The sequence below is a fragment of the Neolamprologus multifasciatus genome, chromosome 4, assembly GCF_963576455.1.
Source record: "Neolamprologus multifasciatus chromosome 4, fNeoMul1.2, whole genome shotgun sequence".
Taxonomy (NCBI): Eukaryota; Metazoa; Chordata; class Actinopteri; order Cichliformes; family Cichlidae; genus Neolamprologus; species Neolamprologus multifasciatus.
In genome coordinates, this window is record NC_140442.1 from 21,145,726 (window position 1) to 21,170,712 (window position 24,987).

The window sequence follows — 24,987 nt, forward strand, 5'->3', positions numbered from 1 at the left end:
TGAAGCTACTTCAGGGGAGAAGCCCTGAGAATTTTTAAGAGACAATGCACAACTTTATTGTGCATGTCTAATGGTGATAAGCTGACATAGGGCAAAAGAGGGTTTTCCAGGGAAGTTTTCATTTTTAAATTGCAGGAACCGTGACATGAGGGATATGGAAGGATTGACTGAGGCGCAGACGCAAACTATGACTAGGAGAGAACGCTTCAAGAGGACCACTGAGAAGCAGGGACCATCTGCAGGACAACAGACAAACGACACTGGACTTCCAAAGGATTATCACGAGGAGATTTTGAACAGCAAAATCTTAAAATAAAATGAAAGAGTTTCGTCGTTGACGCTGAGGAAGACAACTAAGGTGTACGACGTGCTCTGCCTTAAATCTACAGCCGCGTTGGAACAGAAATCGAGGGATGGAGAGAGCGTGCTAAGCTCCAAAAGTGACAGCGCAAGGAAGATCAGCATAGGAATTATGACTCTGTAAATGGCACAGACACCAGGAGCCATGACTGTGACTGAGACTGACCACCTAATGCTGTTTCACTTTGCCATGCAAAGTACTTTGACACTCTGGAGAAGACCTTTCCTCTGTATCATTGTTGTTTCCATTTGCATGTGAGAGCTTAGATTGTGGGGAAGATTAAAGATGAACAAAGGGTGGTGGGAGAACAGTGAAGTGAGGATACACAGTGTGAAACTCCTTTAAGTGAACAATAATGTTGATGTGATATACAGAATGTCAGGAAAGAAATTCTGGTTTTAATGTGATTCTTGATTTAAGAATCAAAGGGTGGGATTGTATAGGAATTTCTTTTACCTAGGTATTAATTACATTATGTTATTGTATTAACATGTCTGACACTCATACTTAAGACAAATGGTAGGGGGTGTAGCAAGGATGTTGGGGGGAAACAGGAACTCCAGAGGACCAGTCTTTCATCTCTTGGAGGACTCTGGGAAGTAGCAAGGGAGTGTGAACCTTAAGGTGTGAAACAGCTGTGTACTGCCTTTGTTCCTGGAGAAGGTATTTAACTGAGAGCCATGCTAGGCTCAGGGAGAACTCTGCTGACCGTCTGTCCCGCGGTCATGGGGAACTTCATCAAGCTTGGTTGTATGTTGTCTTTGTGTGCTTGGATTAAAGAATGTTAGCTACCGCTCACCGCTCGTCTGCAGGCTTTATTTAAGTGGAAAACTTCCACAACAAGATTCAGTAAGAAAGATTGCTAGCTCTAATATTATTACCACACAATCCAAGGACACACCAACAGCTCAGATTTCTAGAACTATTTAAACAAAGGTCTTCTGAATATTCAATTCAGGTTCACAGTGGGAGGATGGGGGGTGTCGTGGATTTTTTAAATAAAGTCTGCAACACAGAAAGAGCTGTGATCAAGCTATTCATTACTGCGCGCAGGAGAGCCAACACACATCAAACATCACAGTTCAGTCATGTCAGCGCTGCCACAGAAGTGGTGCTCCTACTCCTTTATGCATTCCAAGGAAGAGGGAGGTAGTTACAAACTGATCATACCACACTTCACGTGTCTCGTTATGAAACCTAACGAATCAATGGTTACGCTGTTTTGTGACCTTGGCCTTATCAGCACCTGTAAAGGGATTTGTTTTCTCAAACTGCTGAAGTAAGTTCATCTAATTTTAGAAACTTTCACTGAACAGTCTATAACAGTGTCACAACTAAGCATATGCATAAGCACTTAAATACTTTAAATGAGAATAACAGAAAATTTCTATTACAGAGGCTAGAGCCTGTCCCAGTAGTCATAGGTAGAGCACACCTGGACAGGTCACCAGTCTGTCAGAGGACTAACACAGAGACAGACATCAGAGTAACAAATCTATTTAAAATTAATGTAAGTTTGCTGCAGCTGTATGTATGAACATGTGTTTCTGTGCTCACAGTCCACCTCTGAGGAACCTGGGGTTCATTTTAAGTCTACGTTAAACAGACCTCACAAAAGGCTGATGTGGCTGGATGAGTACTCTGATTTAAGTACGATACCTTTGGCCAGGGATTAATCTGGTGCATCGCTTCACTGCAGTCTTATGTATTTTCCCCACACCTGAATTTAAAAAAATACCGATATATAAAAATAACAGCTTCAGCTGATGCAGCCTGACTCAGTCCTAAATGTTCAGCACACACACAGAGACACAGAGGGACTGTTTAAAGTTTAGTGTTAACCTGAGTCACTGATCATTTACAGTATTACAGAGTCTGGCAGTCTTTGCATGATGTCCACGTCACTCTAAGTTTCTAGCTGACTCTCAGGTGTGACAGGTGTGCCAGCAGGAAAGAGTAATAATAACCTGCATCCTGAGGTTTGTCATGCAGGATTAAAGGAGCCAGGCTTTGTTCACCCAGCTAGGATTGTATTTTACACTGACCCCGGGTCAGTATAAGTATCATACAGTTTAAACGAAGCACTGAAACTTGCACATATTTATTACAGATGCACTGAAGCTAATCGAGATATTTACTGTCAGTCTGTGGCTGCGATTAAACACTTTACTGGAAACTTTATTAACTAGTAACTTCATCAGTCATGACAGAAGCTAATATTTCTGTGCTAACATCGTTTAAACAGTAATAGCTTTACTACAATATAAGCTAACGTTTACACGTAACTTTAAGCTAGCACCATAAAGAGGGTAAAACACGTAATAATAACTACAAATGCATCTTAAAGCTGTTATATTAGCACTCGGTGTATTACTAACATAACCACATTAACATTACTGACACTCGCTGACTTTTAATAGTCATTCTATAAATGCTGTCCGTTTAAATCAGTGGTGTCCAAACTTTTTTCACTGAGGGCCACATACATAAAAATATAGGAGGGGGTGGGCCACTTACTAGAAATTAGGTATATAACCTTAACTTTAGTGTATTAAAGTTAGAAAAATCACTTACAAGTGGTCGAATATATTATATTGTTGAATATAATTAAAGACAAAACTGCCTTCATCACAGCTTTCCATAAATGGATCTTTATTGATTTATTCAGAAAAAGCTTTGGTAGCTCATTCTCAGAACAGCAGCCTCAGATTTCTTCTTAGACAGAAGATTTACAGCACAGAGAAAAAACAATAAAGGGGAAATGGGACGGGCACATTTCAAGTTTGTTATTTAAGTTATTAGGCTTAGCAACACACCTATTAACGTCCGTTTGAAACCGTTATCAACATTAACAGACTGAACTGGACTTAATAACAGGAGTGCCTTGAGGCGACATTTGTTGTGATTTGGCGCTATATAAATAAAATTGAATTGAATTGAATTGAATTGAGTGCATATAATTTTAGTAAATTATTCTGGTGAGTATCAGCTGCGCTGGGTATGTAAATCGGGACATCCAGCCGCGGTGCTGATCGCCACTCGTGCCAAAAATCCAGACAAATGTCACTTGATCAAGGAGCAAATCTGCATCAGATGAGATCAGCTGACTTTGCGTGTATGTGGGCAGTGCACAGCGGTGTGTACTCTGTGTGTTAACAAGAAAAGCGCATATAAGAAAGTGGTGTGCAAAAGCAGGGTAGTGACAGAATTGATGCGCATTATTGATATTTGAAGCATGTGTACCTGCACATTAACACACGGGTACTGTGGAATATATTTTTTACTCACCTAAAGTGCTCGTCCACTCCCCGCAAAAAAATAGCAGCTGTGCGGTGTCTGTGGCATCAGTGCTCTCATCGCATGCGATGGAGTAAAGATCAAAAGCACAGCTTTATCAGACAGTTGCAGTGTTGGCTGACAAGTCTTCAACAACTGGATTTCTGGACATGTTGTTGACGGGCGCATTATTTCGGTGACTTTAACGAGGCCGTGTTTTATGAGGTCTCCATCTGAAAAAGGCTTGCCATGTCTTGCGATTAGTTGGGCGACCTCATAGCTGGCTATTGTAGCCTTTTCCTGGACAAATTACTGTTGCTGACCCCGCAGGAGAGCTTCCCTTTGCTTTAATTTCTGCTCTCGCTCAGCACCAGTGTAGGATGCACAGGCCTGATGTTTGGTTTCATAATGACGTCGTACATTATACTCTTTCATAACTGCCATAATTTCAGTGCAGATCAAACAGACACACTTCCCCTTGAATTCTTTGAAGAAATATTCACTCTCCCACCATGTCTGAAATTTTCTGCATTCACTTTCTACCTTTCGCTTCTTTGGTTCTGCCATGTTTAGTAACTAACTTGGGCTAAATTTCTTCTGTGATTGTCCTTTTTGGTGGAGCAACTGTCTCGATCGACAGTAGCTCCCCCTGGTGTTAAAACTAAGAAGTGCAATACACTCAAGCAAAAGTTGAAGTGCGGGCCATATTCGATTCTATTTATAAAATTACTTGCGGGCCAATTAAAAATGGATCGCGGGCCGCAGTTGGCCCGCGGGCCGGAGTTTGGACACCCCTGGTTTAAATGGTCTTACCTGTAAACACTGCTGTATCCACCGGATTCCAGCCAGAGTGGATTCTGGAGTCTTCCACGCTCCTGTTAGTGATCCTCCATCTGGATGGATGATAACAATCTTCTAGCAGGAGATGGCCCATATCTATGGGACTGATTTGTGCTAATAACGCCCATTGTATGGACTGATAACAGCCGAAGCGGGTGAATAAAGTCACCCAGTCGCTAGCTGTGCCATTACCCAGCATACATCACTCCCTCCATAAATGCAATAAACGATACAAAAGTAATAACTATAATTAATTTATCTGCTGTATCTGCTGTTTCTCAGGTAGTTGTTTACGTTATATAATTTATTGTGCTCTGTATACGTCTCTACAATGTGATTTTGGAAATATATAAATATACGGACAACAGGCTCTTCCGCGGCAATCTCTTGTCGTCAATAAGCAACGTTTAGGGAGCTCTATAGTTTTCAATGAGAGGACCCTGCAGGGGGGTACCCTGCGCGTCGATAAGTGAAGCAGAGGGAGCCTGACCATGCGTCACACATTTGACGAGTTGGGAGTGAGAACGTGTTGGCTGACTTGGTAACTGCAAAGCGCCAAAGCTCCTCTGGCATTAAAATCAGCACAAAAACCGTCCACCTGGAGCATCCATGGCCGAGCAGCTCCTGAAGGTGTCCCAGTGCTTTTGTCCCTCAAGTGTGGGTATTCGGGGACAGTCTGCAAATGCAACACAGAAGAGAGAAACTACACAAATATTTGAAAACCTTGGGAACCAACATCCCTTGAGTTTGCTTTTGCTGTAGCAGAACTAGAGGAAAAAATCAATTGTCCAAGCTTCACACTCATGCAGAGGTCTCATTTTGTTGATACTATAAGTTTTTGGTTGGGCAAAAAGAAAAAGAGCCTTACGTTTTTTGGTTTGTTTGTTTTTTCGAGCGATGTTTTTAAATCGGGGAAGAAACTTTGAATCCCTTCACGCTTAGTCTGTGTTATCAAATCAGTTTTACCCCGTTCTTTTATTCGTCGAGGCATCCAGAGACGGCACCGGAACTCAGTAGTTATTTCACAAAACCTTTATTCATCTTTATTCATCTTCATTTAAGCATGCACTTCTAGAAGGGAAGACGAGGCCGGTGTGTCCCTCTACAAAATCTTCACCCCTTTGTTAGTTACAGCCAGCTTTATAGAGGCGTCCCCATCATAAACCCCCCCTACGGTGTGCTGCAAACTCTGTGTCTGTGTCTATGTGAGTGCTCGTGTGTGACTGTGTAGCATACCTGTATGTATGTGTGTGCACGTGAGTGAGTGTGCGAGACAGTTAAAACACTGTGGGTGTAGGTGACTCCCTAGAGGTCATAAAACCCATCTCCCTTCCAGACCTCAGTTGTCCAGTTACAAATGTTGAGACCTTTCACAGTTCAACTGTGGGAGGAGTCTTCTACAATCTACTCCTAAGTTCATGACACAGTCAGGCCTTTATTACATTGAGGGCAATGTCAGTGTCTCTACAATAATTCTACATTCCATGTTAACACATTTCTAAACTCTAAAATAAGCTAAACATTTCTACAACTGCCATCACAGAAATCACTTCACACAAACCTGTGTATATTTGCATTTATTGAAAGTTTTCCTGAAACTTGCTTCTTGAACACACCTTCTTTGTGATGTGTGCAGCTTTAGAGTAATCTAAATCCAAAGTATTCATGAAAGAAACCGAAGTATTAGTCATACAGAATAAAACCCCACAAAGAGCACAATAAAGTTTTATTAACAACAATAATAATAACAATAATAATAATACAACATTGTTTTGGTACTTAAAAACTATGTGAACAAAACACTGGCTCTGAAACAACATCAGCACAATGTCCATGCTGTCCAGCACAAACTCAAGAGTGAGTAGCTGGAGATTTAAATAGGCGGCTCCATGTCCTCTTCCCGACTACTCTGGTATGACTGAAGTAGCGACTGCACTATAAGGTCCATACCGGCCAAATACATCTTTGCCCACCACAGCCGCACACACCCTGTGGCCAGGCTTGTACTTTTTGACCAGCACACACATGGGCAAATTCAAGGCCTTCACCTCACCGAGGATATTCCAGTCTGGGAAAGCGCCACTGCCCTTAACCTTTTCCATAGTTAGGAAGATCCTGCAACAGGGACAAAGAACAGAAAAAAAAACAATATCATCAGTGAGTAACTTAAAGTCAAGATTACTAGTAAAGCCTAAGAACTGACTGACTGCTTCCATCAGGTGGTTACAAAAACTGACAGCAGCGTCACAGTGAGATCCTCATGAGGACCATTTGTTTTTCATATTGGTTGTAGGGCTGAGAAACCACACCCTCGACACACAGTGATGAGTTCAACACTGCTTCTTACGTGTAACTGTCCATGGGTGGAGCAGAGGGGTCTTCCTCCACCACTTTCCAGAGGACAGAGAGGCCGGTGGGGTTTCTGATGAGGGCCAGATTTACTTCAAGTTTCTGAGGGATGCTATACGAGGCCGCTTCCATGTTCAGGACGGAGGGGAAGGGTCTAGAAGGAAGAGGAGGTAACGAGAGTCCGTTCTGAGGAAGGAAGGAAACTTAAGTGAGTGGGTGTGATGTACCTCAAAGAGTGGAGTGAATCAAATGTATTTTCAGCATGGGTGTATTACCTGCTCTGAGTGAGTGTGACTGGGACTCCTCGTGGCGACAGAAGAGACACATTCTGTTTTCACCTTTCGATGCTCGGGCTCTTCAAACTCTTCTTCACTGTTTTCTTTTTCTTGCTTAGCTATGTGCTCATGCTGGTTTTACACATGCCAAAATGGAAGATGCCAGTAATGATAAAAAAAATGAAAAGACATTTAAAAGAACATTTTTTGCTTGCTCAAATAGCCTCCACACATTACTTTGTGGCAAAATAAATAAAATAAAAGAGAGCGGTAAAGCATCCCACCTTAAGCTGAAAAGGCCGTTGAGGAGTCAGAACTGGAGGCAGCCACTCCTCATTTGAATCATTCGTGGCAGCTGTCATAATTTAATACAGATTATTTAAAATGAGAAGGAGGAGAAGGGAAGAGACAGGAGGAAGTAGGAAAAGGGGGATTTTTGTTATAAAAATTAAAAATGGTTGACTTTTCTTCATTACCTTCATGCGTCCTCTTTACTCCTCTTCTCGTGGTTTCCTGGGCAGAAAGAAAGGCACTAAATTAGAGGTGAAATTATTACGACAATAATAATAATAATAATAGATAATAATAATTATAATAACGAGTAAGTAAAGCTTATTTATATAGCATGTTATAAGAACAAAAATCAAAGTGCTTTAAAATATAAAGTATTAATATTGACCTCAAATTAAAATTATGCAAAATTTAATTCATGTATTGTTATTATCATCATCATCATCATCATCATCATCATCATCATCATCATCATTATTATTATTATTATTGTTATACACTACCAGTCAAAAGTTTGGACACACCTCATTGTACAGCTTTTATTTTTACTACTTTCTACATTGTAGATACAAACTAAAGCACCGTGTTTATGTTATGCTAACATAGCTGTGTCACTAGCGATCACGTAGCACAACATTATATACCAGCTGGCCCAACTTCAGTAACCCTACAAACGTCACTGCTGTTTAGTTTTCTGTCTTCATTTATGTTGGAAGTGATAGCAGAGCTGTACGTCTTAAATTTTTCAGAAATCTCTCAGTCAGAACATGGCATATCTTGTTTAGGTGGAAACTAGCGAGCTAACTTCCTGCTAACTTCTAATTCCGTTAAATTTAATAAAATCTGTTCTCATGGATGCCTGGATATAAAACTTAATTGTTACACCTGGTAAAGCAGCAACACTGATCATTTGATTAAAAATGAAAGAATTTAGAGTTTTTAACTCTCAGTGATGCCGCAGTGTCCGTTTGACTTTGGGACCTGAAGCGGAGTTTGCACCCAGATTTCTACGGTAGACGTACTGCTCCGACAATCCATCCAGTGGTGCAGCTTACCAAAGTCATACTAAAACATTTTTTGACCAATTTTTGAGCGCTGTGTACCACATAAAATCGGTTCGAGGTCAATAAGCATAACCGGGAATTCATACATAGGCACACTGTCAATATTTGAGAAAATGATAGGATTTTAAGTGCGCCTTATAGTGCCGAAAATACCATATATATTAAACACCTCTCAAAAGTCAGAAAGATAAAACCCCAACTATCTGACTGAAGAGCTCGCTTTAGAAAAAAAAAAGACCTCCAACAGATTCAGGATAAGGGAGGAGGCAGGTATCTGCTATCACCAGTTGGGAGGGAAAGAGATATATGCTGACAAAGATGCCAACATGCAGTCTACTTGAATTACCTGCTCTGCATCTCTATCAGTGTCTCTCGTCTTGTCACGAAAGATACCGTCTACTTTCACTCTTTGACCCTCTGGATTCTCAAACTGCATCAACTGCTTAACTTCGGGCTCCTTCCTTATGAACCTGACGGGTCCCTAAATTACAGAGACCAAAAACAATGATGGACAAATGAACTCAAGACAGAAAACAGACAAAGATTCAGCTGGTTGGTGATTTATTATCTTATGGAACCAGCATTACTTTTGTGTGCTTCTGTAGCTCTAATAACTGGCATATACAATCACTGGCTACTTCATTAGACAACTGAGTAATCAGCCAAACCCATAGCAGCAACTTATTCCATTTAGGCATGGTCAAGAGAAACTGCTGATGTTCAAACTTGGCAAAAGGGATGCCAATAACCACTTCTTCCAACAAAAAGGTACGCAGAAGAACATCTCTAAATGCACAACAAGTTAAACCTTATAGCAGATGGGTTATAACATCAAAAGACCAAAGGGGCTGCCACTCATATCAGCTAAGAACAGGAAACTGAAGTTAAACCAATACTGGAAAATACAAAAATGGGAAAAATGTTGTTTGTTCTGTATCGTGGCTTCTGCTCCAACATTCAGACAGCAGGTTCAAAATTTGACGTAAACAACTTGAAAACATGAACCCATGGATCCTACCTTCTATCAATAGTTTGGGCTGGTGGTGACGTACTAGTGTGGGACACACACTGGGCCACTTAGCACACAGTGAGCATTGTTTAAATGACACAGCCTCTCTTACTATTCTTTCTTTGTTCATCCCTTTATAACCCCAGTATAACAATCTTCCGATGGCGGCTTCACCAAGATAACTCACCATGTCACCAACCTCAAACTAGTTTCTTAAACATCAGATCTCAATCCAGTAGAGCACCTTTGGGATGTGGTGGAACTGGAGATAGACGTGCAACTGACTAATCTGAAGCAACTGTGTGACTTATCATGTCAATATGGACCAAAATCTCAGAGCAATCCTTCCAGCACCTTGTCATGAAGAATGAAGCCAAAGCGAGACCAATCCAGTACTAACAAGGTTTACCTAGTAAAGGGTCATATGAGTGTACGTGCAGTTATGTAATATTGCTTATTTTTAAAGGATCCTACCTCATACTCCAATGGGCTGTTAGGAGTTGGAGGACGCCGCTCCTCATTTAAATCTGCCATGGCAGCCATCAAAGCTTATGTGGATTATGTAAAATAACAAGTGACAGAAGGGATGGGAAATAGCAGGAAAAGGGATGTAGTTTATTCATATGCTGATTCATATTATTACATTTCAAGGTATTATAACAGCTTATTGTATCTGCAGAGAAAGAACGTTAGCACAAGCAAAATAGGATACGCATTTTAGATTTGAGGTACACAAACATTTACATGTGTGAAACCAAAATACTCTTGTTTTACAAAGTAAAGACATTTTATAAATGGGACATGACAATCTAAGAACTTCTTAGTAAAAAACATCTTAAAGGATCTGCATCATCGCCATAATAACAAAGACGCTAGCTGCCCAACTTGTGCCCAACTTATTAATCTATTTAAATATTTCCCTGAGACAGACTTGACTGGTTATTCTATCATTGGTGAAATAGAAGTATATCCCTTTCTTCTTTTGGGGTTCAAAATAAAAGCTTATAACTGGTAGCATTACCAGAATACATACAGAAATGAGTAAATCTCCATTTTCACATGTGCACATATACTACACAGGTAATGCCCATCCATACAAATGCAAAACTATACACGTTAACACATAAAAACTCCTGCATGTGAATAAACTTACCTTTACTGTCAGCACGCATCTTCTTAAGTGTCTGTCTTGTGATTTCCTGGATAGAAAGAACCAATAAGCTTTGAATATGAACCCCAATGCAGATGTTTTACTGTGAAATTTTGCCCTGAGACCTTTCAAGAAGCTGCTGACCCCAACAAAATTTTAAATCAATAAGTGATTTTAAACAATTTTTAAAAAACTGACTAAATAAACAATGGCATATTTACCATCATCTGAAAGAGCCCTCCGTTCTTGGTTCCATCTATTGAGAAATAAAATGGCATTGAATAAATATTAATTTCAGCAAGAAATACAAAGTGATATTAATGTGCTCGGTAGGTTCTTACTCTGTGAAACAGCTTCCATGTCTCTTTCTTCTGAATTTGTTCTGCGGATTAAATGAAATTGTAGCAAAACTGATCAAATAAATCACAACCATAAAGTCACATCAGGGTCTTCATTTTTAAAGATTAATATATTAGAGCTGGTTCTACATACCTAACCAGAGTGGGCGCTGCATTCTGAAAGTTAAAATGGTAAAATTGATCATGTTGCGTTAGGATTTTTAAATTAGTGCATGTACACAATGAATAGTGTTTCAATATTAAATTCCATAAAATTACTACTTAGGCATTTATCATTACACTATAAGCAATAAAGTGTATAAAATGTGATTAATTGTACTGTGCATTTTGTCTTTGTTACCTTTTTTTGCATCTTTGTTACGTAGTCAATAGCAGCTTCTGCTCTTTTAGACAATATATTAACTCGTGCCTGTGGGGAAAAAAAGTGTGTTAGGGTTTGTTTGGATTTTTTTGTTTGTTTTTTCTTTTTTTATTTAAACACTACTTCGTCTTAGGCCTCAGTCACACAGGCCTAGAGACTGCCTGGAAACCACTGTTTGCTATGAAATTAGAAAGAAAAAAAAAAAGTGGAATCCCCAGCCTCTGTCATGCAGACCAGTTAGTAAGACTGGCATCACATTGTGGGAGGTTACTTGCTGTTGCTAGGTGAAACTAATTGCAAAGAGGTATATGGTTCGGCACCAAAAACCTCCGTGATTGCTTCGATGGCTTAGTTTGGATGCAAGACACCGACTTATTTACAGCGCCAACTACTCGCTAAGCAGTACCGAAACTGTAAGGAATACTACAGCAACAGGAAATTAACACAGCTCATCTTCAAAAGTTAAGACTTTTTGAAAAGCATTGGTTTCAGAGCTATTCAAAAATACAACTTTTACTTTAATGGCAGTGTTCATGCTTCAAGTTTCACTCCTGCTCATTTTTTAGTTAGCAAGTGTTAGGAGACAGGCCGTCATCGCCCATTCAAACTACAGGCAACCATGGCAATCTGGTAGAGAACAGAGAAGGTTCTGTGGCACAGCACACTCTTTACAACCATTTTTACCAATTAACAGCAAGCAACCTGCCACAAACACTTGCTCAATGATCAGGGAATAAACAATATTTTCCCCAGGTAACTTGAGTTGCAGACTCTCTAGACCTGCAAAAAAAAAAAAAAAAAAAAAAAAGGTGCGCACACAAATTCAGCTCGATTCCCTCTAATCAAGAAATTGATTCTGTGAAGAATTTGGCAAAGTCATTGCAGGCCATGGTTGAATGAAGTTCAGCTGCCACTGACACAGGAGGGTTTGTTAGCCTGTCAACTGTAGAAAATAAGACCCGAGCATTATGGCTGTTTTTAGTGATGATGTCAGAGAAGTAGGACCTTCTTGCACTCCTCAGTTGTAAATTATAATTGTGAAGTTTCTCTTTATAGATGTCATAATGAACCTGGAGGTTTGTTTTTCTCCATCTGCGCTCAGCTTTCCTACACTCTCTTTTTTCATTTTTCACCAGTGTGGAGTTTCTCCATGGAGACCTTTTCCTTCCAGAGATAACCTTCACCTTAATGGGAGCAATTGTATCCATTACATTTAACATTTTAGCATTGAAGCTATTGACGAGCTCATTAACTGACCCTCTGGACAGGTCAGGTGTTAATGGGAAGACCTGGTTAAAAATCGCACTACTGTGTTCAGTTATACACCGTTTTGTGATCACTGCTGTTGATATATTTGTGTGGGCTGAGATTTTACTTTCAAAGAAAACACAGTAATGATCAGACAGGCCCACATCAGACACAGTAACTTTTGAAATGCTCAGGCCCTTGGAGATCAGTAGGTCAAGAGTGTGTCCTCTATTATGTGTGGCCTCTGTTACATGCTGAGTCAGCCCAAAGTTGCCCAGAGTGTTACTCAGGTCTTTAGTCCCTTTGTCCTGAGGGTTGTCCACATGGATGTTAAAATCCCCAACAATAATTACACAGTCGAAATCAACACAGATCACAGACAGCAGTTCACTGAGGTCATTAAAAAAGTCTGTGCAGTATTTGGGAGGCCTGTAAACATTAAGAAACACAACTTTGGATGGGGCCTTCAGCTGTAAAGCCACATATTCAAAAGACTGAAAACTTCCAGGAGACAGCTTCTTACATTGAAATGATTCATTAAATAAGACAGCAACCCCTCCTCCTCTCCTGCTCACCCTCAAGCTACAGTTTTATCAGTGAGGCCTCACTGATAAAACTGTAGTTAGGAGGGGTCGTCTCGATGAGAACAGCTCCACTGTTACTTTGGTCCAACAAAATTGAGGCTGTGCTCAGTGATTAAATCATTAATTAAAAATGTTTTCCCAGCGAAAGATCTAACGTTTAATAAAGCCAACTTAAGTGTTTTAGAGGTATTACTTGTCCCCTCGTGTTTGGGAGCAGTCTGTGGCACACGAGGTATGTTTATTATATTTAAAGATCTTTTAGAGTGCAGCTCTCTGTGTTTTGACCAGGCCACATGTCTCCTTCTGTCACCTAAAAGTACAGAAATTTTAAAACCTTCTAGTAAACAGGGTCCCAGCTTCTCCTGGGAAAAGTCGCCACTGCCATAATCCTCGCAGCCCAGACCCTTCACACATCACACATCAGACTGCGGAGACAGGGCATGAAGGTGGTAAGGAGGAACTAAGGGGGGCGAGGCTGGGCAATGTGACTTCGATTGCTCTGTTGAGGGTGGGGCTCGATGGCGAACCTTTGGCTGCTCTGGTGGGGGGTTTATGGGGGACAAAAAGGGATTGGGCTGGGGGGTAGATCTGAGCCCAGCATTGACCCACTCCATCATCTCCTCAGTGAATTTCAGGTGTGGGGAGGAGGGAGAAAGGGAGGGGGAGGAGGGTGATGGCCTGTCAGGGGTTTGGGGGACTGGGGAAGGTCGTGGTCCCTGGTCCTGGTCGTTGGTGGTGTTGAGAGAGTTTGAGGCAAATAGGGACCCCTCTTCTTGCCTCTGATGTCTCTCCTTTCTGAGGCTCTTCCCAGGTGGGGGCAGATGGAGCTCCTCCTCAAGGTTTCTGTTGGGCTTTGTCTGTTCTTGGAGTACTGTTTGTTCCTCTTTATGAGATAACTCCTCGTTTATCTCAGCCTTGGCACCAAGCACAGATGGATGACGTATGGAATAAAACAAGTTGGAGGTGAACGGTTTCACCCCTGACTTGTTAAAATTAAATCCATTTGCTTTAAATAGATGCCTGCGTTCCCAAAAAATATTAAAGTTGTTGATAAAATGCACTGAGTGGTCAGTAAATGCTGATATGAGCCATTTATTCAGTGTAAACAACCTGCTGAATCTCTCGTCTCCTCCTCTGACCGGCGGTACAGGTCCACTGATGAATACAGCTGCATTCAGAGAGTTTACAGTATTTAATAATCCAGTAAAGTCCCGTTTCAGAACCTCAGACTGTTGCTTGGACACATCGTTTGACCCTGTATGCAGAACAATGTTTGTCACAGTTGGATATTCATCTGCAATTTGAAGAATTCTCTCCTTCAGGTTGTTGACCATATCCTTAGGAAAGCAGAGGACTTTTGTGTTCTTACCGCACATCCTTTGTACATCCTTTACGGCAGAGTCACCCACAATCAGAGTTTCAGGCCTAGCCTTTAGCTTTCCCTGTGGCCTTTTACTTTTCAACAGATTTTCAGACCTTACTTCGCTACTTTTAGATGGATGGTTGTCCGATACAGATCCAGGGTCCTTTGATAGTGGAGCAAATCTGTTCTGCAGTTTCACATTCAGTTGTTTTGGAGGTTTGTTGTTAACCTTCCTATTCACGGTTGTCCAGTCCTGTTTCCTCTCGTATACAGGGGTAGACGAGCTTCTCTGTCTCGTAAGAAGTGAAGGCCAGTCGGTTTCAGAGATTTCAGCTCGCTGTGCTCTGCCTGTGATACGTCCTCCCCCTTCCAGGAGACATGATTTATGTCTTGGTTTTGCACCAAGACAGTCCAAGGGGGGGGATTATCGCTTGAGGATTTATAATAGTGCACAAAGTCTACTTTCTTGGTCATGTTATCTGTGCTCCTTAGCTGTGTACTAGCTTGCTCATCGCCATTGTTTTGAATCAAAGGCAAGGTTGTTTCATTCCCACACAGTCCATTTACCTCCACGTTTACTTCTAAGCTCTAAAATTTAGGAACAAATGCACAAAAAAAAGAACATGACAGACCTAGAGACTGATTTTAAGATAGCTTGGTGACATTAAAACAGGGAAGCATGGAGAGAGACAAGAAGAAAGACCGAAAAAAAAAGAAAACAATGGGCGGCGATGAATATGTCCACACATGAGATGCCATTAATTAAAAACTGGACAGATATGTAAACTTATGCAGTACTGACCTCAAGTTTTTCAATGGACCTTTCAAAGTTCACTCCATGTTCAAGCTTTTGAATACTTTCTATTAAACCCTGGAGTTTAGTTTCAGTTGCACTGGGAACCTCCTGCTCCATCAGCTTTTGCACCTGTATGCAAAAACACATTTATACTGCTGTGTTCATTTTTCAAGTGAAAAAAATATATATTTTGTAGCCGTCTTGCACACACAGCATATTTATGATCTACAGATTTTCAAGGCTCTTTCAGGAAGGGGCTGTGACTGTAATCTAAAAGCTATCACCTGAATGTCTTGGGATAATTTACAAAAAGTCTTGTTTACATCATTGTTCAGGAGTAGAACATTTTCCCCTTAAGTGTTCCCATAATAGGGTGCCCAAAATTTTAGACATACCATAATTAACAGGAATCCACACAGGATCAATTAAAAATGATTGTCTGTTAAAATACAGTGTTTTGACCGTTTGTTTTTTTAATGTTTTTTGTTTTTTTAATTGTGTGCACACAACTGTATAGAGATGTTTATCTAACAGAAACAAAGGGCAGAACTGCATGCAGTAGACTCAGGTGTTAGTGCTATCCAGCAGATAAAATGCCATTTACAACCATGCACAAAAAAAGCAACAGTCTGTTAGAGTGATTTTGTTAAAAGTTGTCATTGTTGTGCTTAAAATTTGTAAACCTTGTCTTGAACTGCATGATTAGATATTTTTCTGTTAATCATTAAATGTAGGAATTTGGGGCAAGCTTTTTAGCTCTAGTTTCCAACTGCAGGCACACTTGCAGATAAGGTTCTGGCTTCCTTATATGGTAAGGAATGTTCACTGCCGGCGAGTGCAGAACTAACACAGTCACACAAACTCCAACGTTGTTTCTTACCTCTGACTGGGAGAAGTCCATCTTCATGTTATCGGCTCCAGCAGAAGCTAGAGTCAGGGGTCGCCTCTTCATTCTTCATCCAGACACACAAACAGAACATTAGTTAGTGACGTGTGTAACTCTGAATCAAGTAGCAAGAGTGTAACTCATAGGTTGTGCCTTGCAGAGAAAGAATGAAAGGTACTTGTATTAAAACAGTTTAAAATGTTGCCCATACCTTTTAACATTTAACATATTACATGTATATTACCCATTAGCCGTTTCCAATCATGATTATCATACAATGAAAACAAGGTAAAACATTAAGTTCAAGAATGAAAAGTATCTAAATATTGCCCTCTGCTCCTAAAAATCCCTTCACTGCCTCAAGAAAAGGTTCATAGCGGAGATGTCAAACATACAGCCTGTGGGCCAAAAGCAGCCCACCAAATCACTGGATAGCTTTGGAAAATGTTTACATTTCAAAGAAGGAGGGCATAAAATTGGGATGTTTAACTGTATTTTGATCAATTTTAAAGTTTTCTTACTCCTTTGTAAGTATTAGCCTCTTATTTCTTTATTTTTTACAGTGTAAGCTTAAAGAGCCCTGATGCAGGTTTCTTCTGTTCATTAGTGCTGCAACGATTCGTTGACATAATCAATGATGTCGACTATAAAATGTTTTTTGACATAGAATTTTATTGTCAGCACGTCTTAATACTAATACATCGTAAATGTGTTTTTGTAAGTGCAGTATACTACAGGAAGCTATTGGGACATATTCATCAACATCGTCTGCCAAGACTACACTTAATGCTAATGAAAAAGAACGCTGCACAAACGGCAAAATGGCAGAAAATGGAAACTAAGAATTGTTAAAAATCTGAAAGCATTTCACAGAAAACAAAAAAGAAAGAAAAAACAAAGTTAAATGCAGACTGCTTTCCATCTTCGACAGCAACACTGCAGTGCACGAGCATTTGATATGCCGGCACCCTGGAGCTGTGACATCAACTCTGATTGGGTCAGTTTTCAGGGGTTACGGTTTTTTTTATCTAATGAGTGAAATGAGACAGTAAAACTGTTAAGAGATATATTCTAAAACACTTCTTCAGCTGAGAATCAGAGAGGAGAAACACAGGTTTTCTTGCTAGCAAGGGTTGGGCCATATCAGTAATTAATCATAAATGTAATCAGTTAAACAGTGTAATTGGCATTGAACACTACACTATCTGTGAAACTATGATAGACAACCAAATTTGTAAGTAGTAGCAGTCTTTTCTTATTCTGTTTTACTAGTATTAAGCACAGGTGTATAGATGAGTTTGTCCTGTACAGAGGCTCTTGCACCTGTCAAATGGCTGAAGACTAGGGATGGGTACCGGTATCCGGTGCCATTATGGCATCGGTTCTGACATAAACGGTAGTAACCAGACCGAAAAGCAGCGCACATTTCGGTGCTTTATTTCGGTGCTTTTTTTCCCTGAGATGTCATACACTTTGAATTCTAGCCAATCTAGCAAACACCATCGTAGTTACATGCGGCTGTCTTCTTGTTTGATGGCAGATACTCCCTTCACCCTGGCCAAAAAGGCTAAAATGACCAAAGAAAAAGAGGGAAACAGCTAAACATGAGAGGTTTTTAGACAAAGTGTGTGTTCTTCATTCTTTAAGCACCGGTTCAAGCACCGGTTCGAGCACCGTTTAAGCACCGGCACCGTTTCAAAAGTACCGGTTTGGTACTGGTATCGGATAAAACCTAAACGATACCCATCCCTACTGAAGACATGACAGAGAGCATCATCTCAAAGATTAGAGCAAGCGTCACTCCAGAGCAAGTCCACTGCAATCATGAATTCATGAAATTAATCATCTGTAAACTTTGTTAACTTGTTACTTTGGACTGAAAACCTACGTTTATTTTAAAGCTTGCCATTTTTAATTTCTTATTTGCACTTTTTTTAAATTAAATACTAGTAGCACTTTAATATGTATTACCTGACATTTGATGTTGAGTAATCCTATAGATTCATTTGATTATTTTTCAATTCACATGTTTCCTAGATCATTATTTTAATTTGCTCTGGGATGAGACGGAGTGATATTCACAAGTGGGCAGACTTGAGCACGTGAGGTATGGAGGCTAGAACACGTTAGATAAGAGTTACTGAAATAATCGTTGACTAATCAAAGAGAAATTGGCAGATTAGTTGACTACCAAAATAATATTTAGTTGCAGCCCTACTATTTATTACACCAACATTTGTTTAATGTGACAGACCTACACTCCTGTAAATTAAAAGGCCTCGGGGGTTAAATATGCAGCTTCTCTACACTCACAGAAAGGGGAATTATCAGGAGGTGTGCATTTTGCCAGGTTCACTACTAGCAAGCTTGGGCTGAATGTTTGACATCTATGATTAACAGGAAGGCAGTCCACCAATCAAAGCACATTCAGGGATCTGTATCTTTTTGCATCAATACAATGGTGGCAAAACAAGCCGCAGGACAAGCAGTAGCTACACAAACAAGCCACAATTATTCCCAAAGCCATACTACTGCTGCTGAGGTTAACTCACTCATCAAGAAGCCACAGGAGCGCTTTTAACAAATGCCAATCCAGTGTTCATTCAAACACACTTCCTTGTCGTGCCTATCGCCTATCGAAAAAGCTTGCATTTCTTTAGTCTGGTGGAAGTTTGATCCTGAGGTGCTGACATGTTTTACTAAACCTACAGTGTCACGAACGATTAGACAGCTATAATCAGTGTTGCCAACTTAGCGACTTTGTCGCTATATTTAGCGATTTTCTTCTAAAAAGCGACTAGCGACAAATCTGGCGACTTTTTCTGGTGTTACTGGAGACTTATTTATGACGACTTTTTAACGAGAAAGCGGGTATCGCTTTTACTCTCAACAAGCAGCGGTGCTGCCGTGGGCACCTCACCCGTGCCAAAGCGCTCACGGGCGGAGGATAGTCCTCCCCCAGCTGCTATCAGGGCAGGAGACGTTCACACCTGTGTGTCCAAACTGCAAATGAATCGCGCATGAGCGAAGCCGCTGCTCCCGCACTGACTGTAACGCAGTCAGTTCTTCCTTTACTGTTATGCTGTTTTGTGGATCACAAGGTTTAAAACTACTTATAAACACACACACACAAATTAACTCCACCAGAGTGCCAATCTCGGGTCACTTTTGCCAGTCCAGGCCCGGATAAAGGAGCAGGGTTGGAATTGAATCCAGCGATTTTTAGGACAATAAAAGACAATAGCGATTTTCCTTACTGAGGAGCTGGCAACACTGCCTATAATGTGCCTGCAACAACCGCCAATGCAGCTTTTTGTTTTTTCACTCCTATTATGCTGCAAAATGTATTTAGAGTATTGGTTCTAGTTTCCCCAGTAAACCCGCTGTGTATGCAGTAATACAGCGCTGAGCTCGGTTAGAGCTGCCTGTGCTTATCTGATGATACAGGAAGCTGCTCGTGTCTGTGAGGGCTCCGTTATTACTACTACTAATAATAATTATGAGCCATAATTTCATTTTCTTTGCACACAATGCTAACTTTTTTCGCTCTTACGTAATGTTGGATCATTTAATGATGCTTTAAAAAGCAAACAAACAAAAAAAAACACTGAACAATGACACTTAAAAATGGATTAAACCCCTCGCTAATTTTTAGCTATTAGAAACCACTGGAAACCAGTCTACTGGTTAGCAAACCATTAAAAAGCAACAGAGTCGCTGTTTATAGACATGCCGTAGTTTCAAAACAGAGAGTTAAAAATTAAATGAGTGTTTATAGCGGCAGTACCTTCTATGGTGCTTGATTTCTTCTTAGCGTTCTTCGTCTTCTTCGTGTTCCTCTTATTGGCGGTTTGGAAAAACCGATTAGCGCCACCCACAGGATTAAACAGTACTGCAAATGAAGTGTTAACAAGCAATGAGTCTAGAAAATTAATCTTATCAACGTGTATGGATACAATAACAGGTCTCTAAATAGAAACATGATGTTAAACTTAAGTAAATTAATTGCAAATTGGAGTAATACATATGGTTCTACCCAGGTAATAACTGGAGGCGATTTTAACCTGGCACCTAACTCATGGCTTGACAGGCAACCACAGAGAGGGAAACAACCAGAACACGATAGCATTATTTGTGACTTTTGTACAACAACTAATATGATGGATTATTGGAGGATGACAAACCCAAATACGAAGAAATACACTTGGTTTAGTCCAACAAATAAGAACGTATGTTCAAGACTAGATTATTGGCTTGTCTCCCAAACAGTATCATCATATGTTACTAAATGTGAAACCCAATCAACCCCACTTGCTGATCATTGTCTGATAAGTCTCTCATTATCTCTACGTAAACAACAAAGATCTGAGAATTTATGGAAATATAACAATAGTTTATTACAAAACAAAGATTTCTGTACACAAGTTTAAAAAATTCAATTAGAAATTAACAATTTGATGATGACTAATGTCAGTAAATGGGAATGGTTTAAATATAGTGTCAAACAACTAGCTATAGAAACGGGAAAGAAAGTGTCTGCCCTACGCATATGTAAACAGAAAAATCTAATCGAACAAATACATTTATTATGTGGTAGGCCTTGTATGACTGCAGAAGAGTCAGAATGTTTACAATCTTTACAAAATCAACTAGATGACGTGTACTTGATTAAGGCTAAAGGAGCATATGTAAGGTCTAAAGCCAAGTGGATTGAACATGGGGAAAAAAATTCATCTTATTTCTATAGTCTTGAGAAGCGCAGACAAACAAAGAAAAAAAGAACTAAATTGAGTGAGGATTGCACTATGAGAGAGGAACCAAACCAAATGAGTGAGGAAATTAACATATTCTATAGTAATCTGTATAAACCAAGAACCGAAAAAGAGAATGCAGACATCTTTTTTGATATGAGGGGAGGATATGTGGGGATTAGAGAAATATTTTGCTGCTATTGTTAATAATCATCCTCATTACCATTGCATTAGTAATACAATCTGCAGTATTGATATTGTATTCAGATGTTTAAACATATTGGTACCCAATTAGCCTTTATTACAGGTGCAGTTATAACCACGTTAAACTGTTGAGTTAAATCAATAATCTTAAATGCTTTTGAATGCTTGTTATAATCTTAAATGTGTAAGTGCTGATTCTGATAAAAGAAAGGCCTAACTCTGAGTACACTCTGTGCCAAAGTAGACAGGAAGTGCAGGCTTTTGCAGAGCGTGCTTGTGAAAGTTACTTTGAGGAGCTGTGGGAGGATGCTATTTGAATAATGTCACGGATTCAAATATTGGGGATGGATACAGGAGGAAAACCAAAATAACAACACTGGTCCAGCCGGGTTGAGTCAAACGATGATTTAATGAATACATGCGTGGGAGATGGACACTGTGCGCAGACAGCATCAGATCTCCAAATGGTGGAGCATTGATCTCTTATAGCCTCTAGTGGCCCCCACCTAATCATAAAAGCCTAAACATTTACATTCTTCCTCTCACACAGCGCCTAAGCTACAACCTTGGCTCCCTGTTTATCTGCTCCTGCTGAGATGGGGCAGAAAACCTCTCCAGTATGTTCTGTTCTCTTCTAATCAGACAAATAAGGCGATGACTTTTTGCGAACAGTATTTCTTATAACTCAGCAGTATAATGCATCATAAAACAATATCATTCATTCACAATAAATCAGCAGTCTAATGTAATGCAAATCAGTTTAACAAATGTAATAGTTATCACCTTCTTCTAATTCAGGAGAATAATGCAAACTAAAACTACATAATAATTCACAATCTTTAATTAGGGGTCTAACATGGCATAAAATAATATTGTAATCCAACACTAACCAGGTTATTCAGTGTTATCTTTTAGTCATTTATATCCTTTTTATTAAGCTTTGAAGTAGGGGCATTCATTTGATTAAAACATTTATTCAATATATTACACATATAGTTTCAGTTGTGTACGTGCTGGCCTTCTGTCTGGTGGAAAAGGTTACAAGGTTCAGCTGGTGAGGTGAGAGGTGAAACTGAGTGCATTTCATGTTGACACACACACACCCGTACACACCCACACACACACAGTAGATAGACTCATTTATAGGTGAGAGGTTAATCATGTTTGCTTGCAACTGCAAAATTGTCTCTGCAAAAAGAGGAACAGTTTCTTGCTGTCTCTGCAAAAAGAGGAACAGTTTCTTGCAGGATGTGGGTCTGGTGTTCCAGACGAGAAGCGAAAGTCAGAAGGTTGACAGGAAGCATCTGCCGTGGAGACGGAGACAATGTTCTTTTTAAACTGTGTTAAAAGTCATTGTGGTGTGCATTAAAATCATCGTTTGACTTCACTTGGCCGGATCAGTGTTGTTATTTTGAAAGTTGATTACCTCCTGTACCCCTCCTCAATATTTGAACCCAACATTAAAGACCAGGTAAAAAAAATTGGAAGAGGAAGATAAAATATGGTTAGAAGAAGATTTGAATATATCTGAATTAGAAACAGCTCTAAAACAATGAAAAATGGAAAATCGCCTGGAATTGACGGCCTAACGATTGAATTCTATAAAACGTTTTGGCAAGACATTAAAGATTTCTTATTTAATGCCTTTTTGGATTGTTTAAAAAATGAAGAACTATCCCCAACAATGAAAACAGGATTAATAACCTTATTGCCAAAACCAAACAAAAATTTACAAGTGCTAGACAATTGGAGACCCATAACACTTTTATGTAATGATTACAAATTATTAGCCTTAGCATATGCAAATAGGATTAAGAGCGTCTTAACCAAACTAATTGATGAGTGTCAATCAGCGTTTATTAAAGGAAGGCAGATTCATAATAACATAAGATTAATATTAGATGCTTCTCGTTTGGCTCTCAGCGGAGGCGGTCGCATTTTTCTCCTCTCCTCCTTACCCTTATCTTCCCTGCTTAGCCTCTCTGTCCTTGTCTGTCTCATGTGCATTATTCTTTTCCCTGGAACAGTCTCTCACTGTCGTTCTCTAAAACCTAAAAGAGAATTATGGATTTGATCAACTGGTCTCTGAATGCTATTGACACCCTCTTCTCAACGAGAAGTCTGGGCTCGGGAGAGCCCGAGTGCCCCGGAGGGACTTTCCCTGCCGGATACACGATGGACGGGTGGCAGAAATGGAGGGTCGTGTGCCTGGCGGGACTGTCGATCGAGGACGCTGAAGATGTTTACCTATTCGGAACCATGATAACGGGGTTCTTGCTGATCGGAGCTGGCATGGCCCTGACTTATCGGAGAAATAACAGAGCGGAACCGGCTGTTCAAACCCCCCCAAAGCTGCCCGCTGGAATCGAAGCGACGGGACGAGTCGCGACCTCTCACAACGAACGCAGCATGGTTAACACCTTGGAGACGCTTACGGCTTCTGTGAAGGCTCAAAACAACACCATTGAGCGTATGGTGGGATACATCAGAGAGGGCCCTGCTCAAAATGAGAACCTTTGAGCGAAAGCTGGATCACATCACAGAACGGATCACTGCAGTTGTGAGGTCTCAGAATCAAAAGAATGATAACACCACGGATCAGAAGTTTGATACCATCATGGGGAGGCTCGCGGCTCTCCAACGGGAGATAGAGAGACCAGTTTCAGAGTGTTAAAAAGATCAGCTTTGAAAATTCTCAATAAATCAACAAATTCGGGATCAAATGCAGACACCACCACGGCGCCAGCTGTACAGGCCCAAGGCTGAAGCCGGACAAACACTCCCTGATAACGACTGTGTGATGACTATTCTCCCCATCCCTGCAAGGCCACCTGGATTGGCTGGAGGACTGTTTACTTAGCCTGATAGGGCGAAGGACACTGTCTCAGCTGAACTATGGACACGCACACACACACACTTACACTGATAAGCACTCACTCATCTCCCCTTCCCTTTCCAACGCCTTCGATGCTTGTTACCTCCTGGGAACACGAGGCGGGTCTGGGCCCGCGCTGGCGAGTCGGCGCAGTGGCAGGATGTCTGCTGTGTTGCCTGGGATTACTCCTCATCCCCTACCCATCCCTGTGGCTTGTTATGTCTTCATAATGTTGTGCTGTGAACATTCATGTGCTTTTTTGTGCAGAGGAGTTTTTTTGTTTCCTGTTCTCGTGCTGTCCTACCATGGAAGCACAGCATGAGTAGGGGTCTCTTTTTTTCCTCTTGTACCTTCCCATTGTGTGTACATTTCAGTGTTTTTTTCCGTAACTGCCGATCTCCGACTTGTAACCCCCATGTAATGTCTGTGTTATATGTGTAAGGTCGGGGGGGGGGGGGGGGGGGGGGGGGGGGGGGTGTCTCATTTTACTGCAGGGCAACCTGTATGTGACAAATAAATTCTGATTCTGATTCTGATTCTGAGATATGTTTGACTACCGATCCTTTATCAATTCAGAAAGTTTTATATTATTTATTGACTTTTTTAAAGCTTTTGATTCAATAGACCATAATTTTCTATTTAGATCTTTAGAACTTTTTGGATTTGGAAACAAATTTTGCAAGGTGATCAAACTGTTCTTCAAGCAGATTTACAGTTATGTTTCTCTCAATCCAGGCATAACACCTAGGATACACGTATTCCGTGGAATTCGACAGGGTTGCCCAATTTCTCCAAAATTATTTATTCTTTGCACTCAATTAATGGCCTACCTCATTGTGAACCATTCAGACATCGAAGGAATAAATATTTTTGGTACTGAACTGAAAATAAGTCAGTTTGCAGATGACACAGTAATATTTTTAAAGGATAAATTAATACTTGAGA

The 24,987-nt window shown here is 40.4% G+C and overlaps 2 protein-coding genes across 5 annotated transcripts; both read right to left on the reverse strand.

The window, feature by feature from the left end:
- Positions 1-794: 794 nt before the first annotated feature.
- Positions 795-20,113, reverse strand: atf7ip2 (activating transcription factor 7 interacting protein 2). Of its 4 annotated transcripts, none has more exons than XR_014873734.1 (15): positions 16,207-19,985; positions 15,333-15,455; positions 11,315-11,383; positions 11,108-11,130; positions 10,957-10,997; positions 10,837-10,871; positions 10,619-10,664; positions 9,940-10,013; positions 8,803-8,937; positions 7,578-7,614; positions 7,386-7,456; positions 7,102-7,233; positions 6,825-7,012; positions 6,039-6,592; positions 795-2,081 (listed from the first exon to the last, which is right to left on the reverse strand). XR_014873734.1 is itself a non-coding variant. In XM_085157160.1 (15 exons), the coding sequence occupies exons 2-15, from the start codon at positions 16,276-16,278 to the stop codon at positions 6,382-6,384; spliced, it is 1,257 nt and encodes a 418-aa protein (XP_085013286.1). In that variant the 5' UTR covers position 16,279; positions 20,000-20,113; the 3' UTR covers positions 6,039-6,381. The 4 variants fall into 4 exon arrangements, 3 of the variants coding, with proteins under 3 accessions (XP_085013286.1, XP_085013285.1, XP_085013287.1); XM_085157160.1 differs by lacking the exon at positions 795-2,081 and adding an exon at positions 20,000-20,113 and having other exon boundaries at positions 16,207-16,279; XM_085157159.1 differs by lacking the exon at positions 795-2,081 and adding an exon at positions 20,000-20,018 and having other exon boundaries at positions 16,207-16,365.
- On the reverse strand, positions 12,190-15,326 carry LOC146520377 (uncharacterized). The gene has a single exon (XM_085157162.1). The coding sequence runs from the start codon at positions 14,541-14,543 to the stop codon at positions 13,581-13,583; it is 963 nt and encodes a 320-aa protein (XP_085013288.1). The 5' UTR covers positions 14,544-15,326; the 3' UTR covers positions 12,190-13,580.
- Positions 20,114-24,987: the final 4,874 nt, after the last annotated feature.